This window comes from Epargyreus clarus, unplaced genomic scaffold, assembly GCF_041222505.1.
Source record: "Epargyreus clarus isolate Ecla_fem2 unplaced genomic scaffold, WU_Ecla_fem_2.2 ptg000013l, whole genome shotgun sequence".
NCBI lineage: Eukaryota > Metazoa > Arthropoda > Insecta > Lepidoptera > Hesperiidae > Epargyreus > Epargyreus clarus.
Genome location: NW_027332221.1, coordinates 4,085,489 through 4,100,032, shown reverse-complemented (window position 1 = coordinate 4,100,032; position 14,544 = coordinate 4,085,489). Strand labels below are relative to the sequence as shown.

The window sequence follows — 14,544 nt, the reverse complement described above, 5'->3', positions numbered from 1 at the left end:
ACCTTTATTACTAATCTTATATTAGCAAAAGTAAGGTCTCAGGGAAAGCTAGCTTTGGCAGTAGCGTCGTCAGGTATCGCTGCAACTTTATTAGCAGGTGGACGCACAGCTCATTCCACTTTTAAGCTGCCCCTAACTGCTTCTTTACAGAAAGATAGCGTGTGCTCTATACGTAAAAATGGCCCTTTGGGAAAAGTTTTACAAGATGTCAGTTTAATAATCTGGGACGAATGTACCATGATCCATAGAGCTCATGTAGAGGCACTAGATAGGACTCTTAGAGATATTAGAAGCTGTGATAAAACCATGGGTGGGATTACTGTTATGTTTGCTGGTGACTTTCGACAAACTTTACCAGTAATAGTAAGGGGAACTAGAGCAGACGTTGTGAAGTCTTGCCTTAAAAGTTCCCCATTATGGAAGTTTATGAACATCTTAAAATTAACTACAAATATGAGAGCACATTTGGGGGGAGGTAGTATAACTTTTCCTTCAAAGTTACTTTTAGTAGGAGACGGGAAAGTACCTCATTTTGAAAATAAAATTGAAATCGATCGTGATTTAGGAGAAAGAGTGAGTAACATTGAGGACTTAATATCGAAAGTTTACCCTGAAATCAGCGAAATAGAAAATAAAGATCATCAATGGATGTGTCAAAGGGCAATATTGGCAGCGAGAAACAGTAGCGTGGACGAAATTAATGACCTAATTTTAAGTAAACTTCCAGGAGACATAGCTACCTACACATCTATTGATAATGTAATGGATCAGGAAGATGCGGTCCATTACCCACAGCAGTTTCTTAATTCTTTGAACCCAAGTGGCCTTCCCCCATATTCCCTCAAGTTAAAAATAGGTGCCCCAATAATTTTACTTAGAAATCTTAAACCACCAAATTTATGTAACGGGACCCGACTTCAAATCAAATTTCTTCGCAATAACGTGATCGTTTCAATAGTTTTGACTGGTCCAGCAGTTGGTCAAACAGTGCTTATACCTCTCATCCCAATGATGCCAAATGATTTACCTTTTAATTTTAAAAGAATTCAATTTCCCGTTAAGCTATCTTTCGCCGTCACAATTAATAAATTACAGGGGCAAACATTTAAACACGTAGGAATTGATTTACGTCAAGAATGCTTTTCACACGGCCAACTATATGTCGCGTTGTCAAGATCAGGTTGCGGAGAAAACCAATATGTTCTTCTGCCACAAGACAATAAAACTAAAAATATAATTTACGCAGAAGTACTTTAAAATAATGATGTTCTTTTAAAAAACTTAAAACCTAAATTGTATAAAATAATAACAGAAAATGACGCGGGCAAAGTCGTGGGTAACAGCTATAATTTATAAAGCTGAGGAGGTTGTTTGCAAAAATAAATGATGCCCAAAATAATTATTCCACGCGGACGAAGTCGCGGGTACAGCTAGTATGCTATAAGATATGATATGATAAGAGATATGATATAAGATCAAATGCATAGTTTCCGATTTTATAAAATGTATATAGATATTCATTTTTATATAAATAGATAGATGATCGACTAACATGGATAAGTAAAGTAACTGTAGGTAAATTATGAAAAAATCGAATTTCGATCTTCTGGGTTGAAAGATCGATTCACTGAATCAATCCATTACTGGAGATCGATTAAAATAATCGACTTTTTGGTCCAAAAGATCGATTCTCCGATTAATCGATCTTAGATCGCCATCCCTAGTTCCCGTGGGATTTCCGGTATAAAAACTATCCTATGTCCGTTCTCGGGTCTCAGACTATCTTTGTACAAAATTTCATTAAAATCGGTTCAGTGGTTTAGGCGTGAAGAAAAGACAACCAGACAGACAGACAGAGTTACTTTCGGATTTATAATATTAGTAAGGATTATTCAAAATTATTACTTTTTTACAACAAAATAAAATGAAATTTGCAAAAATAATTAAGTAACTATTAGTAGTAAGAGTAGAAATTTAAACAATAAATTTTATTCAAGTATTCTGTAAATTTAAAATGAGTTTCAGAACGGAGATTTTTTTTCTAAATTGTTTCGAACGCAGATTAATTTTGCAGAACCGCTTACAATAGCACCATGAAACAACAACCTGACGAACCAGAGGATGTCACGAATGAGCCACTACCTTCGATGAGTGAACCCATGGAGGTTCAAGATGCTGTAGCTTCTACTTTAGCAACGCCATTCGCGCAGCCAATAATCGCTGCTTCAAAATCGAAAGCACAAAAACAACGTGAGTACAGACAGCGTATCGCAGCATCTAGAACTCCTGCTCAGGCGGCTGCTGCGAGAAAATCAAAAAATGAAAGACAACGCAACAACAGATTACGCCAAGCTGCTAACTTGGCTATTGCTAGTGGTTCTCTTGCAGCGACAACTACGTCTTCATCTCGTTCAGGGGAAGAGTCGAACAATGTCCAAACTAGAAGTCAACGACAACACGCGCAACAAAAATCTACCACCACTGCAGATCAACCTGATGAGCGTGTCAATCTCACAAATGTGCCACTCTTTCCGGCAGTTCCAGTTCCCATGGAGGTTCAAGAAGCTGTTGCATCTACCTCTGCGACGCCATTTGCAGAATCAATAACTGCTGCTCCAAAAACAAGGGCACAAATACAACGTGAGTACAGACAGCGGATTGCTGCATCCAAAACTCCTGCACAGGCAGCAGCTGCAAGAGAAGCACGTAATGTAAGAGATCTAAACAACAGATTACGCCAAGCTGCTAACTTGGTTATTGCCAGTGGTTCTCTAGAAGCGACAACTACATCCTCATCTCGCTCAAGGCAAAAGATAAACACCGTCCATATGAATACTCAACGACAATTTACCGACCAACAACGTCAAACTTTAGCAACAGAACCAGCAGAAACTACTGTACCATGTACTGTACCAAGTATTTCTTCAGATCAAATTGAAGTTCAAGCACAATCTACTTGGAACACTAAATGGGCATCATCAATCATGAGATTCAAATCTACTTTTTTGGACAACGATTTTGGCTACGCTTGCTCGGTCTGCGACAGACTTTGGTTTAGAAACGACCTTGAACCCATCACTGCAGTACAGCTGAAGGTAATTTCGGATTGGTTTATCAAAGAAAATCGACAACTGAGCAGAGAAGAATATAAATTGGTTTGCAACACTTGCAAAAAGTCACTGAACAAACAATCGATGCCACCGCTAGCAAAAGTTAATGGATTCTCCTATCCTGACCCACCACCAGGCCTACCACCGTTAGATCCCATCAGTGAACGATTGATTTCGCCTCGTCTACCATTTATGCAAGTGCGTCGTCTGCGCCATGATTTCTCTTATGGAATCGTAGGACAAGTGATAAATGTACCAGTCGACGTACAAGAAATGGTAAAATGTTTGCCGCGACAATTGGATGAGGACGACGTTATTAATGTAAACATTAAAAGAAACCTTGCCCACAAATCTGTTTACATTAGCGGATACATGTCCAAAAGTACAGTTAGTTCGTGGTTAACTGTTCTGCAGAACTCTCCATTATATCGTTTGTACGAAATCAAAGTGGACTTGTCCAGACTGAATCTTGCTTTGCCAGACCTCGATCACGTAGAGGATGACCCGTTAAACCGTATAGAAAATATTTCCGCAGAACAGAACCCTGAATCTGAGATTCTCGCTTCAAGACAACATACCGTGATGTGGAACCAAGAAGATTGTCTCAATATCGCACCAGGACACCGGGCAACTCCCCTTAACATCATTTACGACCGTCATGCAGAAGAGTTGTCATTCCCATCGATATACTATGGAAATCCACGTCGATTCCACATGGGAGTTTCAGTGACACCTTACATGATGGCAACCAGTGAAATACGACGAAGCGATAGACGCGGAGCCACGCCTCAAAAAATATTGTACGTAGCAATGAAAATTTTGCGGCTACGTATGGTGGATGGAATTTACAGCACGTTTCGCAACGTTTCAGTCACAGAAAATGTTACACGACGTATGTTAGAAGACCCAGATTTTCTGAAAGAATATGTCTTACAAAACCTCGCATTTATGAAGACAGTGCCTAACTCCGTCCAATACTGGGCTTCTCGCAAACGAGATCTCTTTGCCATGATTCGTCAACTTGGTAAACCAACTATTTTTCTCACTATAAGTGCAAACGAAATACGATGGATGAAATTGCTTACTATACTTCTTAGACTGAGCAATAAATATCCTGGAAAATCAGCAGGAGAACTCAACACTTCTGAGCGCTGTACTTTAGTTAGCGACGATCCTGTGACGTGCTGCATTTACTTCTACAAGCTCGTCGGTTCCTTGATGAAAATGCTGGAGTCCAAACAGTCCTATAATCCATTCGGAGAGTATTTTGTTAGAGATTACTTCATTTGTATTGAGTTCCAGCATCGAGGAAGCCCCCACGCACACATTTTATTGTGGTTAAACAACGACCCACATGAAACACCGTCGGAAAATATGCCAAAAACTATTGAGCTCGTAGATAAATTGAGTACGGTAGCCCGGAATGATGTACCTAACAATTCCGTCTACGCCAACCAGATACACAAACATACTTTCACATGCACGAAGCGAGGTGAGACAATTTGTAGATTCGGAATTCCATACTGGCCAATGTCTACGACTCGTGTATTGGTTCCAATGTCTCAATCTGATAAACGCCGTCGAACACTACAACAGAAGGCGAAGGAGCTGCGTACTTCACTCGATGAACGTCGGTACGCAGGCATGGATGACTTTCTTGAAGCTAATGGTTTGACACACGATTCATACCTCGACATTCTGCGCTCAACGTTACGCAGACCAACTCTTCTTGTCATAAGTTCGTCAAAGTTTCGTCTGAATAGACGAAACTTTGACGAACTTATGACAAACACGTTCAATCCGTACATTGCTGGCGAAGTCAACTCAAACATCGACATTCAATTTATCTTGGATGAATACAGCTGCGCAGAGTATGTTGTGGAGTATGTAAATAAATCAGCTCGTGGAATGGGCAATCTACGTCGTGAGCTTACTACATTGATGCAAGAGCATCCCGAACAGGACTACACAGACCAGTTGAAAGCTTTAAGCATCAAGCTGCTTAACGCTGTTGAGATGTCAGCGCAAGAAGCAGCATGGTATCTCCTACGCCAACCAATGAGCGAGACAAGTCGTCAAGTTGCGTACATTCCAACAGTATGGCCGACGGAAAGACAAAGTTGCCGCAAACGTCGTCAACAAATGGACCGCGAAGGGCTTGACGAAAACAGTACTAATGTCTGGACCAAAAACATAATCCAGCGCTATGAAGAGCGTCCTGCATCTTTAGAACAAGTGTATTTAGCTGAGTTTGCATCGTGGTATGCTAAAGCTAATGATTTCGTTGACGAGGAGGACGACGTGCACGTGGATGGCGAAGAAAATCTAGAAAGTGAACCTGCAGGAAGAACGTCACGAGCCCAAAATCAATACCGCAGACGACTAATCGGACGTGTGATACGATACAGACATTATGACATGGACGAAACTGTCAATTATAAACGAGAAATGGTTCTACTATACGTACAATTCCGCAACGAAATGTTAGAAATTGTTGATCAAAATAAATTTCTCCAATTATTTGACTACAACAAAGACGCGATCATGGAACGCCGTAGTCAATTTGAGTCTAATTTGAACATTGAAAACGTCATGAGAGAACTTGAAGCGATGATGATTTTGCAAAACGAAGAGAATAGTAATTTGCGGGAAGAAGAATCGAGAACAGCCTTTGTTCAAGAGTTGTTAGGAGAGGATGGTGCCGAAAACGTCGATGATGTTCACCAAATCGTCCCACGACAAGAGTTCTCGATTGTAAAGAAACGCAGCAATGTAATGTCAATGCAGCAGTATTGTGAACTTGTACGAACAACTAATCCGGAACAACGGCAGATCATACTTGAGGTAATACATCGAATGCATGGTTGTGGAGATTACATTTCTGAAGCAGTTCAAATTTTCTTCACGGGTCCTGCGGGCTGTGGAAAAACTTACACGTTAAAGTGCCTCATGGAGACATACAACCGCTACACTCAGGAGCACAACTCAATGAACAACGCCTACATTGCCTGTGCAAGCACAGGTAAAGCCGCTGTACCTCTTGGTGGCACTACAGTTCATTCAGCTTTTCGTCTCACAACTTCTCGCGTGTCGAAACTCTTATCCACAGAAAATTTGCAAGCTTACAGAAACATGTTCGTAGGCATCAAAGTTGTTTTCATCGACGAGATCAGCATGTTAAGTTCAGCTATTCTTCAACAAGTTAACTACCGATTGCAGCAGATTACTGGCATATACGACAAACCTTTCGGAGACATTCACGTCATATTATGTGGAGATTTCAGACAGCTTCCACCTGTACGAGCAGCTCCATGTTATACTATGCCAACCAACCAATTAGGAGGTCCGATTCTTTGGCACAGCATTGATTACTTCCCACTGGTTCGTGTTGTGCGACAAACCGATGAGCGGTTTTCATCGATTCTAACAAAAATCGGTGACGGACTTATACTAAGTAACGATAATATCTCCCTTATTGAGTCCAGACATAAAACTCAGGCTTGGTGCAAGGAAAACGTGCCTGATGCTGTCAAGCTGTATTATAGTAACAATAATAATAATAATATAATAATAATAATACTTTATTTGACCAAAAATGTTACAAAGTTAATATGATACATACTTACTAAATTAGCTTAGTGTTTAACAAAATATTTCAGAAGGCATTGTCTGCCGTGCTAGGTGTTACCCTGTATTACAGCATACATCGCCCACCCCCAAGTTATTTTAACTATAAAAACAAACTAGCTAATTAAAATTAATAGTAACACATTGTGCTTATATTTCTAGTTAGTTGTGTAGTGTAAACCTCTCTGTGTGTTATATGAGATGATGTGTGAGTGTGTGTGAGAGGGTGTGTAAGTGTATGTATGTCCATAAATATTATATATGTAATATTATATATAAATATTTATATATAATATTTTTATATGTTATATATTTTATTTTACAGTTTATTATTATTTAAATGTTAGGTATTAAACTATTACATTTATTAAATTTTCTGTTTCTTCATAAGATAAGTTTTGCAGATATTCAATTACTTTCTGTTTACATAAATGGGTAGAGAGGGTATAAATGTCCTTATGTCTGTTTATTTTATTATAAATATATGGACCTAGGAAGCAATAATATCCCCGAAAGAATGATGTATTATAGTGAGGTAGTTCACATACTTTGTAATGTCTACGCTTACTTGTTAATGATTCATTAAAGGTTAATGTTTTATGTTTTTTCAGAATGATGAAAAGTAGAAACAATTGTCGTACTGTTAAGACTTCGCAAGATTTGTATAATAATTCAGTAGGGTATCGAAACGGTAGAAAATTGCAAATTTTAAGTATCGCTCTTTGCGCAACTTCTAGTTGTTTAAACGTACTCTTTGGGGCACCCCCCCAGGACGAAATACAATAAGTAATAAGTGACTGGCAAAGCGCATAATATATTTGTTTTAGTCGATAAGGCTCGAGTATGTGTCTAATGTTTTTAAATATAAATATTAATTTACGTATTTTAGTGCTGATTTCATCTATATGTTGTTTAAAATTTAGAGCATTATCAATAGTTATCCCCAAGTACTTAATTGATTTTACCCGTTCTAATGGTTTACATTTACAATCTGTTTCGGAAAACTGTTTCAGACACTCATGTGAGGTAATAGTGTATATGTCACTTGGCAAATACTGGGAGCGAATAGAAAAAGTCACATATTTAGTTTTAACTGAGTTCAATGCAAGGTGATTATAATTTAGCCATTCTCTTACCAAATTTAGCCCTATTTGGGCTGCATCAAATACTTCTTTCCAGGTATTTGCTGAAAATAAGAGAGCAGTATCATCTGCATACGAGACTATTTTACCATGGAAGAGATTAAGACAAGTGAGTTCGTTTAAGTATACGAGAAAGAGAGAAGGTCCAAGAATACTACCTTGGGGTACCCCATGTGTTAGAGTAAGGTCTGTGCTTCGGTAATTACCTAATTTTACACACTGACTGCGTTCAGAGAGGTAGTTTTCAAAAAGTTTTAACTGAGTGCCTCGGATTCCTATTTTTTCAAGTTTAGTCAGTAATATAGGTATAGATATTGTATCAAAAGCTTTTGATATGTCTAGAAATATACATATACATTTATTTCCTACATCTAGATTAGAAACAATATAGTTAGTTAAAGTATACACTGCATCATCTGTTGACTTTTGGCATCGAAAACCGAATTGATTGTTTGCAAGTAGTTTATTTTTCTCGAGGTAATTAATTAATCTTTTGTTTATAATTTTTTCTAAAATTTTCGATAAAGAAGACAGCACTGATATTGGTCTATAATTGTTGATACAATCTCTATTTCCTCCTTTGTATATTGGCCGAACTTCCGACCTTTTTAAGGCTTTTGGGAAAACACCAAATTCAAGACAAAGATTAAATATGTACGTTAGAGGTTTTATCAGGAAGTTTTTATTTTCTTTAAGAAAGTTATTAGATATGTTATCCCAGCCTATTGTACAATTGCTTTTTAATTCAGCTATAATGTAAGATATTTCCTCTTCGTCAGTATGTAAAAGAACGAATGAATTAAGCGTGCGGTTGAAGTCATTATTCAGATCTATATTAGGAATTGGACAAATGTTATGTGACGTGATTGGACGTGTAATTGATTTACTTATATTTATAAAATACCTATTTATTTCATTTACTGAATCTTGTTCTGACGTTTCTAATGAAAGTAATTCTTTGGGAAATGTATATGTAGAATTTGTATTGGTTACGGTTTTTATAACATCCCACAGTTTCTTATTATTATTTCCAGCTTTATTTATTAAATCTTTTTCGTATTCTCTCTTCCTTTTTTTAAGTATAGATGTACAAAAGTTTCTGTATCGTGTATAAGTAATTTTTAAGATTTCGTTATTTGGATCCGATTTAGATTTTTTGTGTAGTCTGTCCCTATGTTTGATACAACGCAATAGTCCTGGTGTAATCCAGGGCTTCAAAATACGTTTGCGACCCGAAAAGTTTACAGTTGTAGTATTTTCTTTAAGAGCTAACGATATAGCCTGTATAAGATAATTAATGCAATAATCTGGATTTCGTGAATTATAAATAGGGTTTAGGTCAATATGTAATATGTCTTCTTTTAATTTTAAATTATCAATTTTAGTTAAGATTTTCAGATTATTGTTACGTGTAATTGATAAATTCATAGACACAAGCACGGCTTTATGATCCGTGATTGATGAATTTGTAACAACAGTCATTGCGTTATATGAAGTTTTTAGTAGTACATGGTCAATGCACGAGTTACTTGCATCTCGGGTTACGAACGTATGCGCTGGTAATAAGCCATAGAAGGCATTTAAAGTAAGATAATTTTGAGACATTGTATCAGATTTATCAGCGTGTATATCTATATTGATGTCCCCTATGATCATTATGTTGCGATACGAAGAAGATAAAGACACGAGAATTTTATCAAGTGATGTTAGAAAAGGCTCAATATTCCTATATGATGGAGATCTATAAATTGAAATAATAACAATATCTTTCAATTTTAGTATCAAGCAATTGCAGTCTGACATTAAAGGCTCTTCAATCTCATATTTAATGTCCTGTTTAATATATAATACAATGCCATCATTTTGGTTGTGATTTATTTTAGAGGCATAATAATTATAGCCTTGTACAATTGGAATGGCTTGCACACAGGAAAGCCAGCACTCCGTGAGAATGATTATATCACAACTTATTTTAAGCCTAGTCAAAAGAACCTCAAAATCTATTATATTACGATTTATACTACGTATGTTCTGTGTTATTATTAGTAATCGTTTCTCAAATTGCGAAATTAATCTATGGCATTCCTCGATATCACAACATGCCGACTCAGAGACAGATACATTGTCTAGATCTTTAATTACTGTATTTATCTTATCAAAGAGGAAGCTTTAAAATGTAAATTAGTCGAATATTATACACGATATTATCAGGTAAACATATAAATGTGGTAATAAATAATGTTCTTGTAAAATATAAGTTTAATGTAAAATAAAATGGAAAAACAATGAAGTGGATTCGTACAACCGAAGCGCAATTTTAAATGCATACAACTGTCTCGCACTTGATATTATGCTTGGTTATTCAAGTGAACAAGAGAAGAGACAGTACCAAGGTAAACTACATAAGATGACAGTGTCAGAAACTGATGGATTACCGTTCCTGCTGCCATTGGCAGAAGGATATCCCTACATGATAAGTTCTAACATAGACGTCGCTGATGGGTTGGTAAATGGAGGTATTGGTGTCTTGCGACATATCGAACATCAGCAGTCAAATGTAGATGACAATTCTGCAGAAGCAGGACCATCGACCAGTACAACTTCGCCAGCAGCTAGAGAAGAAATTGTTACTTTATGGTTCGAGTTTCCAGACGAAACAACAGGAACCAGAGCAAAAGTTAAATGTCGACCTCACGTGCAAAGCAAGCCAAACACTTTGTCTACAAACTGGGTACCAGTTTATAAGAAAATAGTAAACATTACACTAACAAAAACTATAAAATGCAAACGAAAACAGTTTCCTTACGTCCCTGCTTGTGCCATCACTATTCACAAGTCACAAGGTGGGACGTTTGCTGTCATTGTTTATAAATACTCATCCAAGCAACCGCAACAGTTGGTGTACGTGGCGCTGAGTCGGGTAACAAGTATAGAAGGCTTGCATATTATCACCGAAAAAGATGCTCCATTTCGCTTTAAACACGGACGGGAGGGAAACGATTCACAGACAACAAGAGATATCCGCAACGAATACACTCGACTTCGTGGACACACGCTGCGAACAATTACTGATAATGCAGTGAAATTCTGTAATGATTCAAACAATGCAGGAGAAACTTTAATAACGAACCTTAATTCACAGAGTTTGCCTGCTCACTTTGCAGATATTGAAAAAGACACAGTGATTCCAAGGTCTGATTATTTGATACTGACTGAAACGTGGATGCGTGACAATTGTGATCCAATTTCAATTGAAAATTTTGAATGTGTAACCCGGCAGAATAATCGATCAGATTCTGAAACTAACGCAGCAGGTGGAGTGGCAATTTATAGAAACTTATCATCGACATCTACGTCCAAAATTCTCAAAGTTAAACTGTCGGATACAACCCGCCTTATTAGAAATACTGGTGACGTTTGCTTGGCAGAAGTTACATGCTTCACTGCTGATACCACGTTTAAAATTGTTCTTGGCGCAGTTTATATTCATCCTGGAGCAAGTATCTCTAACATCAGTGTTCTGCTGCAGCAAGCACTATTTCCGTATGTTTACAACAGCCAATATGTACATCCCATCATGGAAGTTGATACCGATGTACCAATTCTTCTTTGTGGCGACTTCAACACAAACGTGAAAAATGACGAAACATTTATCAAATTCATGAAAGACATGTTCAATCTCGATTGTGCATCAGACTTTAATAAGTCAACAACACTAAGAGGCACCACCATCGATTTGACTTTTTCAAGACACATTACACTCGAAACACTCCCATTCATTTCCTACTTTTCCTATCATCGTCCTATTCTCAACAGAATAACAAATTGTAAGAAGTTAAATATCACACATGTTTAAAACTTGTAAATAAAAGTTGTAAAACAATTGCTCAACGCACATTCATACTTGTAAAAACTATGTAAAATAAATAATAAAAAATAAATACAGTAAATAGTATAATTGTGGAAAAAGCAGCACCCCACTCTTTTTCCACACACAAACAGTACAAACACACAAACAGTAAATAGTATAATTGTGGAAAAAGCAGCACCCCACTCTTCTTCCACAATTATACTATTTACTGTTCCTTAATTGATTCCTACATTGAAAATTATTTTCTACTTTTAGTTCAGTTTATCATAAAAGAGTGTTTTTTAGGTTTTTGAACTATATTTATTTTAGTATTTTTTTGTATTTGTTGTTATAGCGACCATCATTATGCATCGTCTGTAAAAAATCAAGTGTGTATGTATTACGGTTTAAGAAATAAAGCCCTGTGACTCACGAACAGAGAGCGGAGGGTTTTGTTTTACCCTTTGAGTATGGAATCGTAAAAATCATTCTACAAGATGGCATTATAGATATATTTCAGTACATTTGAGTTATAGGGAAATAACATTATTATTAATCAAAACTAAAAATCAATCTAGTAACTTTGCCTGAACTTTCCCTAAGGTGCTTTCTCTCGCCTCGAAAATCGTTAATCCTGAGGATGTTGATAAGGACAATGGTACAAAATTATTAAAATCGTGTATTGTCATCGGTTTTTGATAATTCTTCAAAATTTTTACTTAAACTGAACGTTCAAAGTGGATAGAAATCGGGTTCAAAGATTCCGTTACTTGTTACTTACATACATACCTACATACATACATACATACATACAACCCAAGCTAATAAAAGCGTGTTAAAAAAAGACAATTGTATTTATGCGTACAAATAAATGTAACTTGATCAATTCCATTGTGATTTCAATTTACCTCCTTCTCTATATCCATAAAAAATATCTATCAAACAAACATTATAACAATAACATTATAACAATGCAACCATTATATCAGTATTTTCTTATGACGTTGTCACGTTCAACTATCGTCAGTAAACCGACTTTACAGACAACCGATTGTTTTTTTTTTATTATTTTTATATTATTATCATTATTACTTCCCTTTATCCTCGTCGCCACTTGTAGTATATGTACTGCTATTCTCGTGATGCACTGGCTCGACCACTCCCTATGTGCGCAGGCGGCCGTCCGCTCTCGCCCTTGGCTCTCGCGATACTGACGCCGCACGCTCCGCCACACCGTGAGCACGAGACAGTGTTTACAGCTGTGCTGTACTTTAGTTAATAGTCATGATACAAACACTACACTATTCTCAAAAACACTGATCATAATAATACAGAATAACAAATTTAGCTACATGAAGTTTATTTTTCAACAGGGGCCACCCGAGAGCCCATAATATAATATCATTTATGGACCACAAACAACTTCACATAAGTTTCCGTATAGCCATCCGAAAGCCACGGTATGTTTCTTTATCTGAATCACCTCGTTTCTTCTTATTATCGATCTGGCCACCCGAGAGCCATTGGCTTGCAATTTGCCAAATATTAATCAGTCACTAGCCGTTTAGCCACCCGAGAGCCACGGTCTACCATCAGCACGTCTCTCAATACCCGAGCATTGTCGACTCTCCGGGGTCGACACTCATCTAAGCTGTAAATGACATGAAAGTTGGGTCAAGGCCTACCGGCCACTACCAATCCACCACCGCATATATGTACATAAATTCGACATATACTTTTAATATTTATAACACGTGTAAAATATATACCCTACATAATATACGCATATATAGATATCATTATGAATACAATTTTTTTTATTGTTCGTCCTGTAAATCCGAATTACTACAATCGCTTTTATCGCTGATTGCCGGCGATGTACATAAATGAATCCACGGTTTTAATTGATCAGCTGGAAATATATTCTTATAGGGTATTGAAAAAGGCCTTTTATGTTTGAAACTTCATATCTGTCTTTCTCTAGCACTGCGGTTACTTTAAATGGACCTTTAAACTTTGCAACTAACTTTTTACTTTTACCCTGCTCTGGATTGTTGTTTGGAATCATTACAAGATCATCTATTTTAAATATCTTAGTTGGAGCCCTTGCCAAACTGCTCTTTCATCTTTTTCTGTCCTTTTGCAATTCTATCTTCCACACATTTCCTCATTTCATCTCTATCAGTATCCGAAATCTGTTCATTTGTCTCGAGGGCTCCTTTTAAAATTCCCTCATCCTGACAAGTGGTTCTTTGTCTAAAGACCACTTCAGCAGGAGATTTTCCGGTACTTTTATTTATTGTGTTATTAAGACTCCACTGTAATTTCGCAGTATTTGTATCCCAATCCTTCTCATCCAACCCATGGTTCATAGCAGTCTAGGAATTTAGAATAGTTCAATTGTACCTTTCTATCTGCCCATTTGCCCTAGGCGTTGCCACAGCATTTGGGATGTGCTTGGCTCCAATCGACATTACAAAATTTTTTAACTCGTTGGACGTAAACGTTGTACCCTGATCCGATATAATTATTTTTGGGCATCCAAATATTGCAAAAATATCTTCTTGTGTTTTTATTGTAGTTTTAGACCTTGTATTCTTCACAGCTCGAATAAAAATAAACTTGCTAAACCCATCAATTATGCCAAGCATGTACCTATTTCCTCGTTTACTTTTTACAAATGGACCCAAGTGGTCCTGTGTGAAATATTGCGTTTACCTTAGGAATTGGTACCCTGATTTTTTCCCAACCAATTCCTTGTTGTAAGCACAGTTAATGCAAGCATTAACGTATTTCTCTATGAATCGGTTCATTT

General features: G+C 37.0%; 1 protein-coding gene across 1 annotated transcript; it reads left to right on the top strand.

Moving 5' to 3' along the window:
- The first annotated feature begins 2,093 nt into the window (after positions 1-2,093).
- Positions 2,094-7,363, top strand: LOC140746729 (uncharacterized). Its single transcript, XM_073078826.1, has 2 exons — positions 2,094-6,407; positions 7,349-7,363. The coding sequence occupies exons 1-2, from the start codon at positions 2,094-2,096 to the stop codon at positions 7,361-7,363; spliced, it is 4,329 nt and encodes a 1,442-aa protein (XP_072934927.1).
- Positions 7,364-14,544: the final 7,181 nt, after the last annotated feature.

Excerpts from the sequence above, each read along its gene's own strand:
- LOC140746729 (XM_073078826.1), top strand. The coding sequence starts at position 2,094 with ATGAAACAACAACCTGACGAACCAGAGGATGTCACGAATGAGCCACTA.